This window comes from Aspergillus ambiguus, assembly GCF_047715705.1.
Source record: "Aspergillus ambiguus strain CBS 117.58 unplaced genomic scaffold BDV59scaffold_26, whole genome shotgun sequence".
NCBI lineage: Eukaryota > Fungi > Ascomycota > Eurotiomycetes > Eurotiales > Aspergillaceae > Aspergillus > Aspergillus ambiguus.
This window is the reverse complement of record NW_027395539.1, coordinates 321,025-334,449: the sequence shown is the minus strand read 5'-3', so window position 1 is coordinate 334,449 and position 13,425 is coordinate 321,025. Positions and strand designations below refer to the sequence as shown.

Sequence of the window (13,425 nt, the reverse complement as noted above, 5' to 3'; positions counted from 1 at the left end):
GCTATACAACATTTCTTGGTCGAGTACATCATATGACTTGGCTCTTCCAAACGGGTGGTCTGTGCCTTCAACTTGCTGGCACGAATCTGGAACGACCCAACGATCGATGGTGATAGTGTCCCATTGCCATGGTTGATCTAGGGTAGACTCGGCTGTCATTGCCACCTAAAAATCCAAAAAAGACAAAGAAAAGAAATGAAAAAACTTGCGTGTCCCAATAGCGTGGTGCAATTTTCAATATACTGCGTGGCTGTCGAAATATAACGGCTCCACTCGAAATGTCTAGGTCTCTCTGTTAGATCTATAGGAACTTGGCACCAACCAAGCTGCATCAAACCTTAATTATGTAGCAAATCAGTTATACAGCTTTCAGAAACGATGTGAAGATTTCCTCGGCCTACGAAGTACTTACCCAACTCTCAGTGTCGAGGCCTAGTCTAGCCATTCCTTCCCATGGGATAATGTATTAAATTTGTATTGGTACAGCCCCAGCTTAACATCATATAGGTAATAAAGGGACAACAAAATCATACGGCATGGTCACAAGTCAGTGCAAGTTGGAGGAAATACCATGGATTGTAGGCACCTAGGCTCTTCTCGACCATCTCAGCGCGTATACGGCAGTTCTTGTAGAGAGGGCCATGACATCATGTCATAGCGACCTCAAAGACGAACCGTACTATATAATAGCCATTGGAGCCTGTTCCTCTCTTTTCCTCCCATTACAAACAGATTCCGCTTAATATCAGACCTTCATAAGTGTAAAGCCGATCTAAGACAACATGTCTGACCAGCGCTTGTTTCACATACTCAATATTTTACTGGTGCTCCTTGCAGCGGTAGCTATCAGAGCATCTCCATATAATACCTTTCATTCCCGAGATCTATCTACGGAGAGTTGCGTTGACTTTTCTGTCGGCTCTCCTAGTGGGTCCACCAGTATGGGCTCGGTATGTGTCGATTTCTCAGCAACTGAGCTCAAGGTCACCTACCCTACCTTGTCGTCAGGGACTGCATATTCCAGTGTCCACTTCTATGTTGGCACTTCTCAACCTACAAATAGATCCCCGGGTTTGTTCCCTTATAGCAATGAACGAACCCCTCAGTACTGTTCCATTTCGGGAACTATGGCTCGGTGTACCATACCACTCTCAGCACTCTCCCACCTGAACATTGGCTGCAAATCCCATATATACGTGGCGGCTCACGCCACTATAATGGGAAGTGTGTCCGGAACTGGGTGGGGTGCAGGGGAATGTTTTGACTGTAAGGGGTCCTGCGACAGGGGCAACTGCGCAAAGTTTTGGACCTTCAATACCGAATGCAAGTGCAAAGTCGTGACTATATATCCTCCAGTTACTTGCACTGTACGTTTAAAGATCTAAGACTATATTTCCCTTTGAAACTATGTTCCTTTAAGCTAACTTCTGTCTTCAAGAGTACCATCACCACTACAACCGAAATAGTTACCAGCGATCCACCAACCACAGGGACTACCTCCTGTGACATACCTACGTCAACAATTCTTACAGTTTCTGGCGCAGCAAGTACCTGTCCCCCATGTGCTTCGCCGTATTTCTGCGGGTGTGAAGGTTACTGAAGAGACAGAGATGCCTTTCCCAAAACATCATAATGCACTTCATGCTTATGCTATAAGTATAAGTATTTCATTAACATACTTTTCCTTTTCCGTTCGCGTGTCTAGGCGCTCTGTCTCTCTCCCTCCTTCTCCCCCCTCTTTTTTTTTTTTTTTTTTTTTTTTGTGCCGGCTTCTTCCAAAGTATCAAAAAAGGTGATGCGAGCAGATATTTTGGGAGTGATTCTACAGTGGAGGAAGCTTGGAATTCTTGCGCAATAGCAACCCAATGTCGAATAACAGTATCGATTGATGAGCCCAAGTTCACAGGTTATGCTTTTGCTCTTTGAGAGCATACTGTATGGTATATCTGGTGTCAATTTCCAATGTTATTCCGCACCATATTGATCCTGTCAAATCCTGCGCCCTAAGCGCACGTGACATGTAATATTTGTTGGACTTTTGAAGAGCCGAAATGAACATTCACTGTTCTATGCTACGCAGAACGGCTTCATATAGGTGGGTGCACACATTTTAGTCTATGGATTTGGGGGTAAAGCGCACCCAGAAACTATCTGGCCGTTGTATCGAGTGAGAGGAAGTTATCCTATTATGTAGGGGGTATGTAGATAGATCCCACTGGTCGAAATTCTGACTGCTAAATTTAGATGAGGACAAGTCTGACTACATCCAGATTGCTCACTCACTAAATTCAACATCTGAAGGTCTGCACATTCGCAGAGAAAACGGAATTCCTAATACTTACGGCACTACAGCCATCAATGAGTATACCGAAATGGACGGTCATCTCACGTGTTTGATATATACGTAGGCAATTGCTGTCAAAGTTAGCATGAAACCAAAGTGGCGCTAGAAGTAGTGAGCACAGTTAAGCTGTACGCAGTAGTTCCAGTGATTGCTCTAGATTGCTTTGTTCTCCATGGGTTAAAAATCTGTCTGGCGAAAGTTGCCTATTCAACGAGACATGGGGCTCAGCAAACTCACTTCCCTCGGTTGTTCGGGAGACTTACTGCCCCTACGTAGCAATAATTTATTTATCGATGGTCCAGATAGAACCAATAAGGGCTGATACATTGTAATGGTCTTATGTCATCAGTTGATGGTTGAACGCCTTACGTCTATTCAATCAGAAAGAAGCATGATCACATCAACATATTTAAGATATCCCAGATTAGTGTTAACTTTAACTACCGATATTATGTAGAACGCATAACAAATGGAAACTAGCTCAGAAAATATGTCGGGTATCATGCAGTCATCCACCCAGGCTTGCAGACCAAATTAGAACTTTTATGGACACCATTTTCTGTCAGCCTTCCACCGCATAAAGACATTTTGTTGAAAGTTTAAACTTGAGTTAAAATTTGTTCGTAAGAGTCGTGACTTCGTAAAACATTGCGAATCGAAAGTCTATTCCGATCCATGAGAGTCGACCGAAGGAGCGCGGTTGCGACTACCAAGCTCCAAAGGCTCAGCCGTCAGATCATCGTTGGTGAATCTCGAACGGCCACGCTGGGAGTGGGCGGAGTCGCTGTCCAGTCGAAGGGATTCCATGCGTTCTAGCTCTTCATATTCAGGCAGGGCCAGGGGCGAGCCACGGTAGTCCTCCATGGCGCTGGCTCCATTGAGCATGGTGTATCCCGGTGGGCTGGCGGGGACATCCTCATACACGGGGGGCATCTCCTCATCCCAGCTGATGCCAAGGCCGCTACGCTCGGTGACGTGCAGGTGGAACTGCATGCGCAGGACGCGGGCGGCGCCGGTTGGGGTTATCAGACGGGTATTGCGGTTCGGGCAGAACTCCTCAGCGACGATGAGCTCGATGACAAGGTTGTGCTTCACCTCAAGGCCGCCGGCGGCCTCCAGGTCACACACGGGGTTGCTGAGCGGATTGATGCTGGCCTCGAACTGCATGGCAATCTCACCGCCAGCGGTGTCGAAGTCGGTCTTCCAGCCCTCCTTCTCTTCGTTGTGACCGATGATGCGGGTCTCCTGGTGCAGTACGCCCTTGCCCTCGCCACCAATCTTGTGGACGTGCTTAGTGCAGGCCTGGGAGACAATCTTCTGATGCTCCTCGATGCGCCACATCATCTTGCGCAGACGCCAGCGGGTCTGGGTCTCCTCCCCCTTGTCGACGACGCCGCTGAGGGTCATCTGGACGGGAAAGGTGCCGATGGGGTGCACGACGGAGGGGAGAACGATGCGGCCAGTGAGGTTGGTCGGGGGGAAGATACGGATAGAGGACTTGTCGTTGCCGGGGAGGATGGCGCGCCTAATGCGGACGGGCATCTGAAAGGAGTACTCGTCTCCTGTAACGTTGTGGGCACGAGCGGCGAGGAAGTATTCGATCTGCCCTAGGGATCCATTGCAGGTGGCGGGGACATTCCCGGGGAACAGGTAGCTGAAGGGGAACTCATGCGGACCACTGCGGAGCTGGAGGGGCTCGGTCAGGAAGTTCCAGTGGGTCAATTCTTCGGTGCGTGAGGAGCAGTTCGGGCATTCCCGAGAGACGGGTTTCTTGGTGGTGATCTTGGTCATGAGACGCATGTCAAACTTGTCGAGGGTGATGGCAGAGGCGGATTCGGCCACGGTGATCTTCAGACGGCCGGAGAACAAGGCACCGGACGAGTTGGCGGGGGTCCCATAGCACATCAACGGTGGCGATTCGACGATGACATCGAGCGAGGCGGCGGGGGCGGCGCGATGCTCGCTGGCGGAGCGCTCCTTCGAGTGCGAGGAGCGACCTCGAGTGCGACGTTTGTCCTTGTGATCCCGGTGGATGAAGTGTTCGACGGCGGAGGAGAGGCGTCGCTCGGGCGAACGGTCCCGGTCGACAAGGACCGCGACGGGATTCTTCTTGGGATGGACGGCGGGAGAGACCATTTCATTGACGGAGGAGGACGAAGAGTTGGTGGAGGAATTGGAGTGAGAGTAGTGAGAGTGGATGGAGGGACGGACAAAGCTGGGAAGAAGACGGCCCGGCATGTTGACGTCAAGGGGAGTAATGGTGATAAGATAGCGAGGGGAGGATTTCCGCAAACAGAGATGGAGCAGGTTGAGGAGATTGATGGCCAAGTTGGAAGTTTGGGGTCAGGAGACAGAGAAGATTTGGCGACGAAGACCGAACATAATCTGAGTCCGTCGATAGGATGATAGCGGATGGTGTTGTCGCTGATCTGGTGGGGGTTGATGTAGATGGATGTAGATGTATGTAGATGTATGTGGATGTGCAGATGTAGAAGTAGAGATAGAGATGTCTTCAGGCTGAGATCTAAATCTAAGGAGACAGATCTTGGATAATGATGTGATAGAAACAGAACCCGCAGAACCCGCCGAACAGAGGTCAGTCAGTCTTATAAAGAACGCCTCATGGCTCTCTCGCTGGAACAAATTTTCGGTGGATCACGACAGGAACATCTTGGTCTGGAACGGGCACATCGCGTCATAGTGGGGATACGGTACGGTTACCGCCGGCTGACATGACCATACTTACCGTACCTTGCTCCCCTCGGCTTGCGTGGATCGAGTAATCGGTTACATCATTCATTCGCGTCAACGACGGCGTCTCATGCGTGGGAAGCCATCACGCAATTCTACTCGTAGTAGTGAATCCATCAGTTGACGCTCGAAACACATGATGGACATGCAGGACCGTGCGTTGTGACTCACAGGACTTCCAACAACTAGTGGATAGTAGATCCTGGTAAAGTCGGGGACTCGTCCGAAAGACAACGGGGTCTGGTTCCGATGCCATTAATAGTACCTATGGTACGGACAAGGAGGGTTCACGGGAATGGAATCATAGGCACTACGTAGGTACCTTACCATGGGCAGGTTCTCATCTAGACACTACTAGATATCTCATTAGACCCCTAGATAAACAACCAGCTCGGTAAAAATTCCAGATCAAAGAAGAGGATGGAGATCCTCAGCCGATTATCCGTTTTGCAGGTCAGCTGCCAACGCACGTGTTCGTCCATCCTCCCAGCTGGTAATACCATAACCAGCCACGGTATTCCCGATACTTCCATCACGAAGGAGATCACCCTCCCACTAGACCCAGTCGAACCAAAGGCACACGGTCTTGGCCGAGGGAATTTCGCAAGAATTTTACAGAATTTTCTCGGATTTTCCCACCACCCTCCATTGTAATAGAGTTACACTCCACTGCGGGACCTTGTTGGACGCCGTAGCCGTACGGCGTCTACTATGGAATTGTCCATTGACCCCCCAGCAGCTAGACCAGGGATTCCGAGGAGAATACGTACGGCGTACAGGCCTACTATGGTCGGGCCTCTCCTTCCACTTGCCCCTTCGAGTTAAGCATCGTCCTCTTCCTGTCCCCCCGCACTGCAGGCAATTCGCCTTTTGCGGGGAATGACATCAGTTGACTTGGCGATCGAGGAGGGGGTAAGAAAGAAGCGAAGAAGGGGAAGACGAGAAAAGAGAGACGAAAAGAAGCAAACAGGCATCGTGAACAGCATCAACATCACTGGGATCATCATACCAATATCAATATCATCGAGTCTAGACTTGACAGCCGTCCGTGCGTGCAGGAAAACTTCCCCCTCGGCGAATCCCATCCATCTCCTCCATCCTCATTACCTAACAGTTTCCTCCCATTGGAATGAGACCGTCAACTAAGGTCCTTCAACACCACCACGATGTGAAGATCCTCCCTTCCGACTGGCAATCATGCAGACTTCGGCACAAGCTGGACGGCTGCCCGATCAGACCATCCGATCCCGTCAGCAGTCGAGGAACCCGGTTGACTGTGTGCGGAATGTACGGCGGACTCGAGAATGCCCTCATGCCACCCGTTTGGCCGGAAGTCTCTCATGGACCTCGAGTGTCGGAAATGACTTTGGATCGGCCGTTGTGACCGGCCTAACCCCATCTTTCCATCTTACCGCCATCTCATTATCGATCATCACCCTTGACTCATCTAGACCATGCTCCATTGTCCTTGCATACGCCAGAAAACACATGTTGATCGCTTTCCATAGCCGAAGCGACCGTCCCGATCCTGGCACCGACTCGTCCCATGAATCGGGGCTTTCCGCGGGAAAGCCTCCCGCATTAGGAGATGGATACGCCGTCCTCCGGAGTGGCAGCAGCGGAGAATTCCCGGCTTGCCTGTTTTATGGATCAGCGGAGTCCCCTTCCTGACCCTTAACGCTTAGCGCCGAAGAGATTTTTCTCCCGCAGCCTCGTAGATCGTCCTCAGCCCACTCGCTGCATGGCTGCTTCTTATTGGCCAATTCCCCCTTCGGCAGGGGCCGACGTGATAATTCTTTCCCGCTTTTTGGGCCCACCGATCCATTATACAACGTACACTGAAGCATGTCGAATCCTGCCTTTGTCTCGTATTGACTCCTTGTTCTTGGGGATCTCAATTAACACGGGTCATACATAGTACCTGTGGGCTTTCTAATAATTGTTGTCCCTACCCAGCCAGTCCTCATGTTGACATTATCAAGTGTCGAATCGTGTGACCAAACCATATACCTATGTAAACCCGACGTGCAAGACGTACCTAGTACATTCTATATTCAGCCAGGTTCAGAACTCTGATCGACGGCATCATGAGTAAAGATGGGATAGCTCGTAGAAGTAGTATATGAGTCCTGTGGGAAGTACTTCCCTGTTACAAAGATATATATTGCACCAGTGGACTCCCATCGCTCAAGAACCGCATCATAACGCCGCAGGGGGGAGCAAGCCTTCCTACTATACAGAAAGGGTTTCCGCAACTCCACGAACCCTACCCAAGCTTCTAGTGAAGTTCCTTAGTGATTGGTGTCCTTTCCTCGTCACTTGGCTTTGTTGGCCAGCGTCCAATGTCAATCCGCATGGTCATTACCCCAGTGACTTCCCCAATAGATATCTGACCTTAACTGCGTTCGTGAAATTTGAAAGTGAGCTTATGGGTTGGGGAGCGAGGGAGGGTCAAGGACGCTGTGGAACATGACCAAATAATAACATCTTCAAAAGAACTGCTCTTGTGCCGTATTTCAAAGTTCGACACAAATTCGATCCACGAAGTAAGCGTCTCTGATACCCATGAAAGATGAACTAAAGACATTGAAAATGTGGCTCAGTTAAGCACCACCTATTATAAGTGGCACGTAAGGCTTCTTTTATTGCCGTACTAGGTACAAAAGCCAGAGTTAATGATCACCGGCGTGTATCTGCCTTCTATTGGGTTGCAATGATACTGAATGGCGAGGAGAGGAGGTATTGCCTGTTCTGAGGCCCAATATCCCATCTCCACCCGCTGTTCTACAAGGCAACGGAATGATGAGAACGGAGCTCGAACCGGGCAAGGTTTTCTTCTTTATAATGCCATGGCTCGTAGACGATGCCTGCCCCAGTGTGTTGACAGAGATCGCACGGCAATTACAATACTCAAGCATGTAGCCAAGGTTTGAGTGCCTCGTAGACTTAAGCTTCCTTTACTAACCCATAACAGAGTACTGGATCAGAACAGCTTCCAGTCGGAGATACTAACTTTGAAGGATCCTAGCATTTCGTGGGAGAGATCATTGATATATGGACGCCCCCGCCCATCCCATATGGCCCCTTCTGGTCCCATTGGTACGAAACTAATTGGGCAAAGTTCCACCGGACGTGCAACGCAAAGGAGCCTATTAAGCCCGTTATGATATCGCCGATATGATAATGCCCAGCATCAGATTTCTTTCGATTGCATGACCATGCGTACAAATCTCAGGACCATTTGAGAAGCTCCTACAGCCACTTCTCTCAAAGCTTAAGCTACCACAAATCCCAGAGGAACATATAGTCGTCCGCTCACTCAACAACTGCGCTCAATTATCCAACGGTTCCTGAGAGCCGTCATTCTGGAGTCTATTATAGGCTGCGCGCATGCCCAAGAGTCATTACGAACAATCATCCTGAGTTCGGGACTTGAGTTTCCGTTTCACTTGAAGCGTTCCCTGGCTTGTCAGATCACTTCTGCGCTTCGGACAATTACTCCATGGTCTGCGCGCGGTGGGCTCAAGGCCACCAAGGTTGTGGAAAGACTGCTCCCCGCTGATTTGTAAGTCTATAGGGAGGTGGCATCAATAACGGGTAGTCAAGACGACTTCAACGAAGCAAAACATCTGTCACGTATACTGCGAGATGATCATGACTCCCGATCAATCCAAAACAATGAAGTGCTTATAATTGCGGCTGTCCTTACCGAACAACCTCCTGCTCACCTAGGTCATATGCGGAGGTTATTTTTGGCCTGGAAACAATGTCTCAAAAGGCAAAATGGCTTCGAATGTTTTGTTTCTCTATTTGAAGTGCCATGTCTACGTTTCTCTACTGACCCAACCAAACGTTGTGCCCGAGGTTGTCTAAAATGTTTAGTGTCGCTTATCCTACCGTCCTTCATTCACCATGGTATCGGTCTAAAAGCCATAGTCAAAATGAGCTGGCTCGAATTAGATGGATTCTTTGTAGTTTACCTTACTATCTGGCACGTGCGGTGCATTACTAAGACACCCGCTATCAACCCAATCACGTGCAGATAAGAGCTTCATCTCCGAATGGAGGCAAATCTCCCCCCTTTTCATCCTGCCACCGTGTCTTTTGAACTATACACCGGTCCATTCACGCCGATTCTCCTCCGTGGTGGACAATGTCGCATCCGTATACCCCGCCAGGCTTCTCAGGTTGACCATTACCCATGTCGCCCTCATCGCTAGTCACGGTGGGCTTCGCCATCGCCGCCGTCTTCCTTTTCTGGACGCTGTCCTCAACCACGTCCTCGCCCTTTGCGCGCACCTTCCCTCGCCTCTACAACAAACGGATATGTCTCCTCATTGCGCATCCGGATGACGAGGCCATGTTCTTTGCTCCGACGGTCCTGGCCCTGACTAACCCGGAGTTCGGTAACCATCTCAAGATCCTCTGCCTCAGCAGTGGTACGTCCAACCCTCAGAGCAAGAACGACAGCGATCCCGCTAAAACCAGGTCATAATAGGAGACGCCGACGGTCTCGGGCATATCCGAAAGAAAGAACTTCAAAAGAGCGCGCTCCAGCTCGGCCTCCGCAGCGAATCCGACGTCTTCATCGTCGACGAACCGGCCCGCTTTCGAGACAGTATGACCACTACCTGGTCGGAGGCCGACGTTGCCGACCTGCTAGCGTCCGCATTTACACCCCCGCCGACAGCCAAGGGCAAAGGCAGCCCTGCCACCATCGACGTTCTGGTCACCTTCGACAGCGCCGGCGTCAGCAACCACCCGAACCACCGCTCGCTCTACCACGGCGCCGTGCGCTTCCTCCGCAATCTGATGCGCGACAGACCCGGCTATGCCTGCCCCGTCACGCTATACACCCTCACTTCCACCAGCCTCCCTCGGAAGTATATCGGCGTGCTGGACGCCCCGCTGACCATGGTGCTGGGGGCGCTGCGCACGCTGCGGTCCGCCATTTCGGCATCGCGCCGCCGCCTGGCCAAGGATGATATGCCCAATCGGTTGCTGTTTGTCGCGTCTGTGCGGGAGTGGATGACGGCGCAGTCGGCCATGGTCCACGCCCATCGAAGTCAGATGGTCTGGTTTCGCTGGGGTTGGATCACCTTTGGAAGGTACATGGCGGTGAACGACTTGAACAGGGAGCGGGTTACGTAGGATCGAGTTGGAAATGTAGCTATTCATGCTCCGGATGTATATAATCTACACCATGGGTTATGTTGTGTATGATAATGTATTGGTCAAGCTCGCTGTGATATCTGACTCGATGGTCTCTCGCCGGGATGAGACAACAGTAACAGGGAAAATCAATAGATAAATGTGTGGACAACTACTCCAGTGCGAGGCCAATCCCTACCGGGAGACCGAGCGACTCCTCGGCTTGCAGCGCCGCACCCACCGGGGGCCTCTCACGAGCCGCATCGCGCTCGCGCGCCTGCTCCTCGAGTTGCAGGGGCATGGCCTGGGATGCAGCCCGCGCTGCGTGTACTCGCTTCCCAACACCGTTGAATAGTCGCGACAAGGGCGCAAAGCTCAGATTCAGCCCCGGCGTGGCCCGCTTGAAGTCCTCCCAGAGAAAGTCATCGTCGATCTCGCCATATTCGTTATCCCGCAATCCTGCGGGGCTAGCCCAGGGCACCCGACGGATGGGCACCCACGGATGGGGCGTCAACCGCGCATCGGTGAAGCGGGTCCGGCCCTGGAAGAAGATCCGGCCGGAAGGCAGTGGATGGTCGAAGGTCTCGGGCAGGAAGTCGCGCCATTCCTCCAGCTCCTGCGGGAGACGCACGTGGCCCCAGGTGGGATCACGCGCATCGGTCCAGCGGTGGTGGATCAGGGCCAGTTTGGCGAGTCGTTCCATCACTATCGTGTGCTGCAGGGTCCGCCATCGGTGGAGGTCATAGACATGCACCGCTTCGGCAAAGTGCCGCGACTGGAGCAAGGCGCGTCCCTGCGGAGAGGTGGCGCCCGCGGCCGCGATCTGCTTCAGATAGGTCTCCACGGCGGTTCGTGCCCCCTTTCGCTCCTTCCGGGCGTCTTTGAGCAGCTCGTAAGCGGCGCACATGTGATGCTGGAAGTCGGCCCAATCCTTCCGCTCCCAGGCGGCCTTGGCGAGAATGCGATGCGTGTTGACGGTGGGACGGACGCGGACGGGCGGCGAGGTCATGGCGCGGAAGATGCCCGTCAAGGAGTCTGGGGGCAATTGCCCCCGAGCGTTTTTGTCGGCGTTGGGGCCGAATCGTCGACGCGACAGAATGAAGGCCCGTTCGAGGAGCTCATGCCAGACGGATGCGGGAACGGCGATGTTGTAGGCGGCGGAGATAAAATCAATGGTGCGGAGGGCCCCGGGGAGGTCACTGTTGGTGCCAAAGGCGTGGGCGATGGCAAAGAGAAGCTTCCCCGTCGGATGCAAGGGCGACGAGCGGGGGTATGCGGTGACCGGGGGGAGGTCCGACTGACCGTCATGATTCCGGATGGCGTCGACGTCCACGTTCCAGACGGTCTTGAGAACGTTCTCGACGCCTCGCATATGACCGACGCGACAGGAGGCCAGCATGACGTTGACAAAGCTGGTCTCGTCCCCGTAGGTGCCCTGTTCGAGCATCTCGTGGAAGATATGGAGGACCTCCTTCCGGACACTGCGCACGGCGGTCCCATAGCCCTTCCAGCCGGGGTTGGCGGTGGGAAAGCGTCTCTTGCGATAGGCGTAAGGGGTGACCCGCAGGCGGTATCTTTCCAGCCCGCTGTGGGCCCCATCCCAGACCTTCGCCTCCATGTAGTAGTTGTAGCATTTGAGGTCGGGAACGATGGCGTCCTGTTTCAGGTTATGCCAGACGTGATCGGCCATGAGCCCATCCCCGATGGCGCGGGCGCAGTCCAACAGATGGGTGTATTCGGCCAGACCGAGGGGATGACCGGCGGCGCGTCGGATGCGCACGATGGTGGCCAGATTGGAGGCAAAGCCATTGAAGATGGAGTCCAGCGACGGGTACATCTTGATCTTGACCACATGGGGGTGGAGATGGCGGTGGAGATCCCGATAGGGGAGGATGAAGTAGTCGGGGGAGAGGAGATGGAGGGCCTCGGTGAAGAGGGCACTGGGCATGGATTCGATCAGGGGGGTGAATGCCGGATCGACGAGCATGTCCATGAGCTGATCGGGCTGGCCATGATGGAGGACGGAGCGAAAGCGATGGAGTTTGGGGGTGAGGTCCGGACGAGAGGAGAAGGAGCGAGAGAGAGGAATCGGAGGCGTAGTAGTTGTCGTAGTTGTCGTAGTTGTAGGAGGGAAGGAAGGAGCAATGGCAAGAGTAGGAGGAGCAAGAGTGGAGCCCGACCGAGAATGGCAAGAGAACCACCAGAGTCTCTCGCCGACACGCACGACATTCCCTCGCATCTTCATCGTTACGATCCGACACGAGACACGACGAAAAGACAGAGACAAAAGACCCCGGACGAGTGAGTCGGTTAAAACGACCCCCTGACCGCATACAATCCCTGTTTCTCCTCATTTTTCGCGGCTTATCCCCCCGAGCTAATTCCCCCGGCTGGCGTCTCGCACTGACGTCGGACTGGCTGCTGACTGGCCGCTGACTGGCTTCCTGCAGCTTCTCCTCATCTTCCCTTACCGACTAATCTCCTCTCCGACTCATTTCCCTATCCTTCATTCCCCCTCGTCATGGCCGATACGGAGGATGCTGGGGCGGCTCCCTCCGTCTCCGAACCGTTGGATCTGGTCCGGCTGTCGCTGGATGAGATTGTCTTTGTGAAGTTACGAGGGGATCGCGAACTCAAGGGTCGTCTACATGTGCGTGTCGGTTCCCCGCGCCGTCCGTGGGCGGCTGGCTAACAGAAGAGCGGTCGTAGGCGTACGACAGCCATTGCAACCTGGTGCTGGGAGATGTTGAAGAGACCATCTACGTGGTGGATGAGGACGAGGAGGACGATTCCATCCGAGTAGGATCCCCGTGCCATGCAGTCGTCGAAAAATGGACTCTCAATGCTGACCCTCTAGACCATCAAGAAGCAGGAGGAAATGTTGTTCGTGCGTGGTGAGTTGCGTTGCCCTGGACGCCGTCGATCGAACTCTCTAACCGCTGGTAGGAGACTCGGTCGTGTTGATCTCCCCTCAGGCTTAATCGGTGGATGGAAGCAACCGGGGGATCGGGTTACAGGCTGGATGATGGACCTGAGTCATAATATGAGACATGAAATCCATGACTGTTCTAATTTCAGTAATCTAGCTTCATCGGCGATTCTACCTATTGTAGGTACAGGTGAGGCTCTGCAGAGGGGCTGCGCTGCGGTGATGACTCAACCGAGTTATCGATAAGACC

General features: G+C 52.8%; 5 protein-coding genes across 5 annotated transcripts; 3 read left to right on the top strand and 2 right to left on the bottom strand.

The window, feature by feature from the left end:
* Positions 1-2,391: 2,391 nt before the first annotated feature.
* On the bottom strand, positions 2,392-4,932 carry BDV59DRAFT_72822 (alpha-arrestin). The gene is made up of 3 exons (XM_073696984.1): positions 2,608-4,932; positions 2,464-2,547; positions 2,392-2,415 (listed from the first exon to the last, which is right to left on the bottom strand). The coding sequence occupies exon 1, from the start codon at positions 4,580-4,582 to the stop codon at positions 3,008-3,010; it is 1,575 nt and encodes a 524-aa protein (XP_073546065.1). The 5' UTR covers positions 4,583-4,932; the 3' UTR covers positions 2,392-2,415; positions 2,464-2,547; positions 2,608-3,007.
* Positions 4,933-5,988: 1,056 nt separating this feature from the next.
* Positions 5,989-6,992, top strand: BDV59DRAFT_72798 (uncharacterized protein). The gene is made up of 2 exons (XM_073696983.1): positions 5,989-6,143; positions 6,210-6,992. Exon 2 carries the CDS (start codon positions 6,293-6,295, stop codon positions 6,764-6,766), a length of 474 nt encoding a protein of 157 aa, XP_073546064.1. The 5' UTR covers positions 5,989-6,143; positions 6,210-6,292; the 3' UTR covers positions 6,767-6,992.
* Positions 6,993-9,179: 2,187 nt separating this feature from the next.
* Positions 9,180-10,332, top strand: BDV59DRAFT_72620 (PIG-L family deacetylase). Its single transcript, XM_073696979.1, has 2 exons — positions 9,180-9,534; positions 9,594-10,332. The coding sequence occupies exons 1-2, from the start codon at positions 9,297-9,299 to the stop codon at positions 10,244-10,246; spliced, it is 891 nt and encodes a 296-aa protein (XP_073546063.1). The 5' UTR covers positions 9,180-9,296; the 3' UTR covers positions 10,247-10,332.
* An 86-nt stretch (positions 10,333-10,418) lies between these two features.
* Positions 10,419-12,083, bottom strand: BDV59DRAFT_194481 (uncharacterized protein; the record flags this gene model as incomplete). Its single annotated transcript, XM_073692400.1, has 1 exon — positions 10,419-12,083. One exon carries the CDS (start codon positions 12,081-12,083, stop codon positions 10,419-10,421), a length of 1,665 nt encoding a protein of 554 aa, XP_073546062.1.
* Positions 12,084-12,767: 684 nt separating this feature from the next.
* Positions 12,768-13,227, top strand: BDV59DRAFT_203741 (U4/U6-U5 snRNP complex subunit LSM3; the record flags this gene model as incomplete). The annotated part of the gene is made up of 4 exons (XM_073694323.1): positions 12,768-12,896; positions 12,956-13,045; positions 13,104-13,140; positions 13,193-13,227. The coding sequence occupies 4 exons, from the start codon at positions 12,768-12,770 to the stop codon at positions 13,225-13,227; spliced, it is 291 nt and encodes a 96-aa protein (XP_073546061.1).
* Between the last annotated feature and the right edge of the window lie 198 nt (positions 13,228-13,425).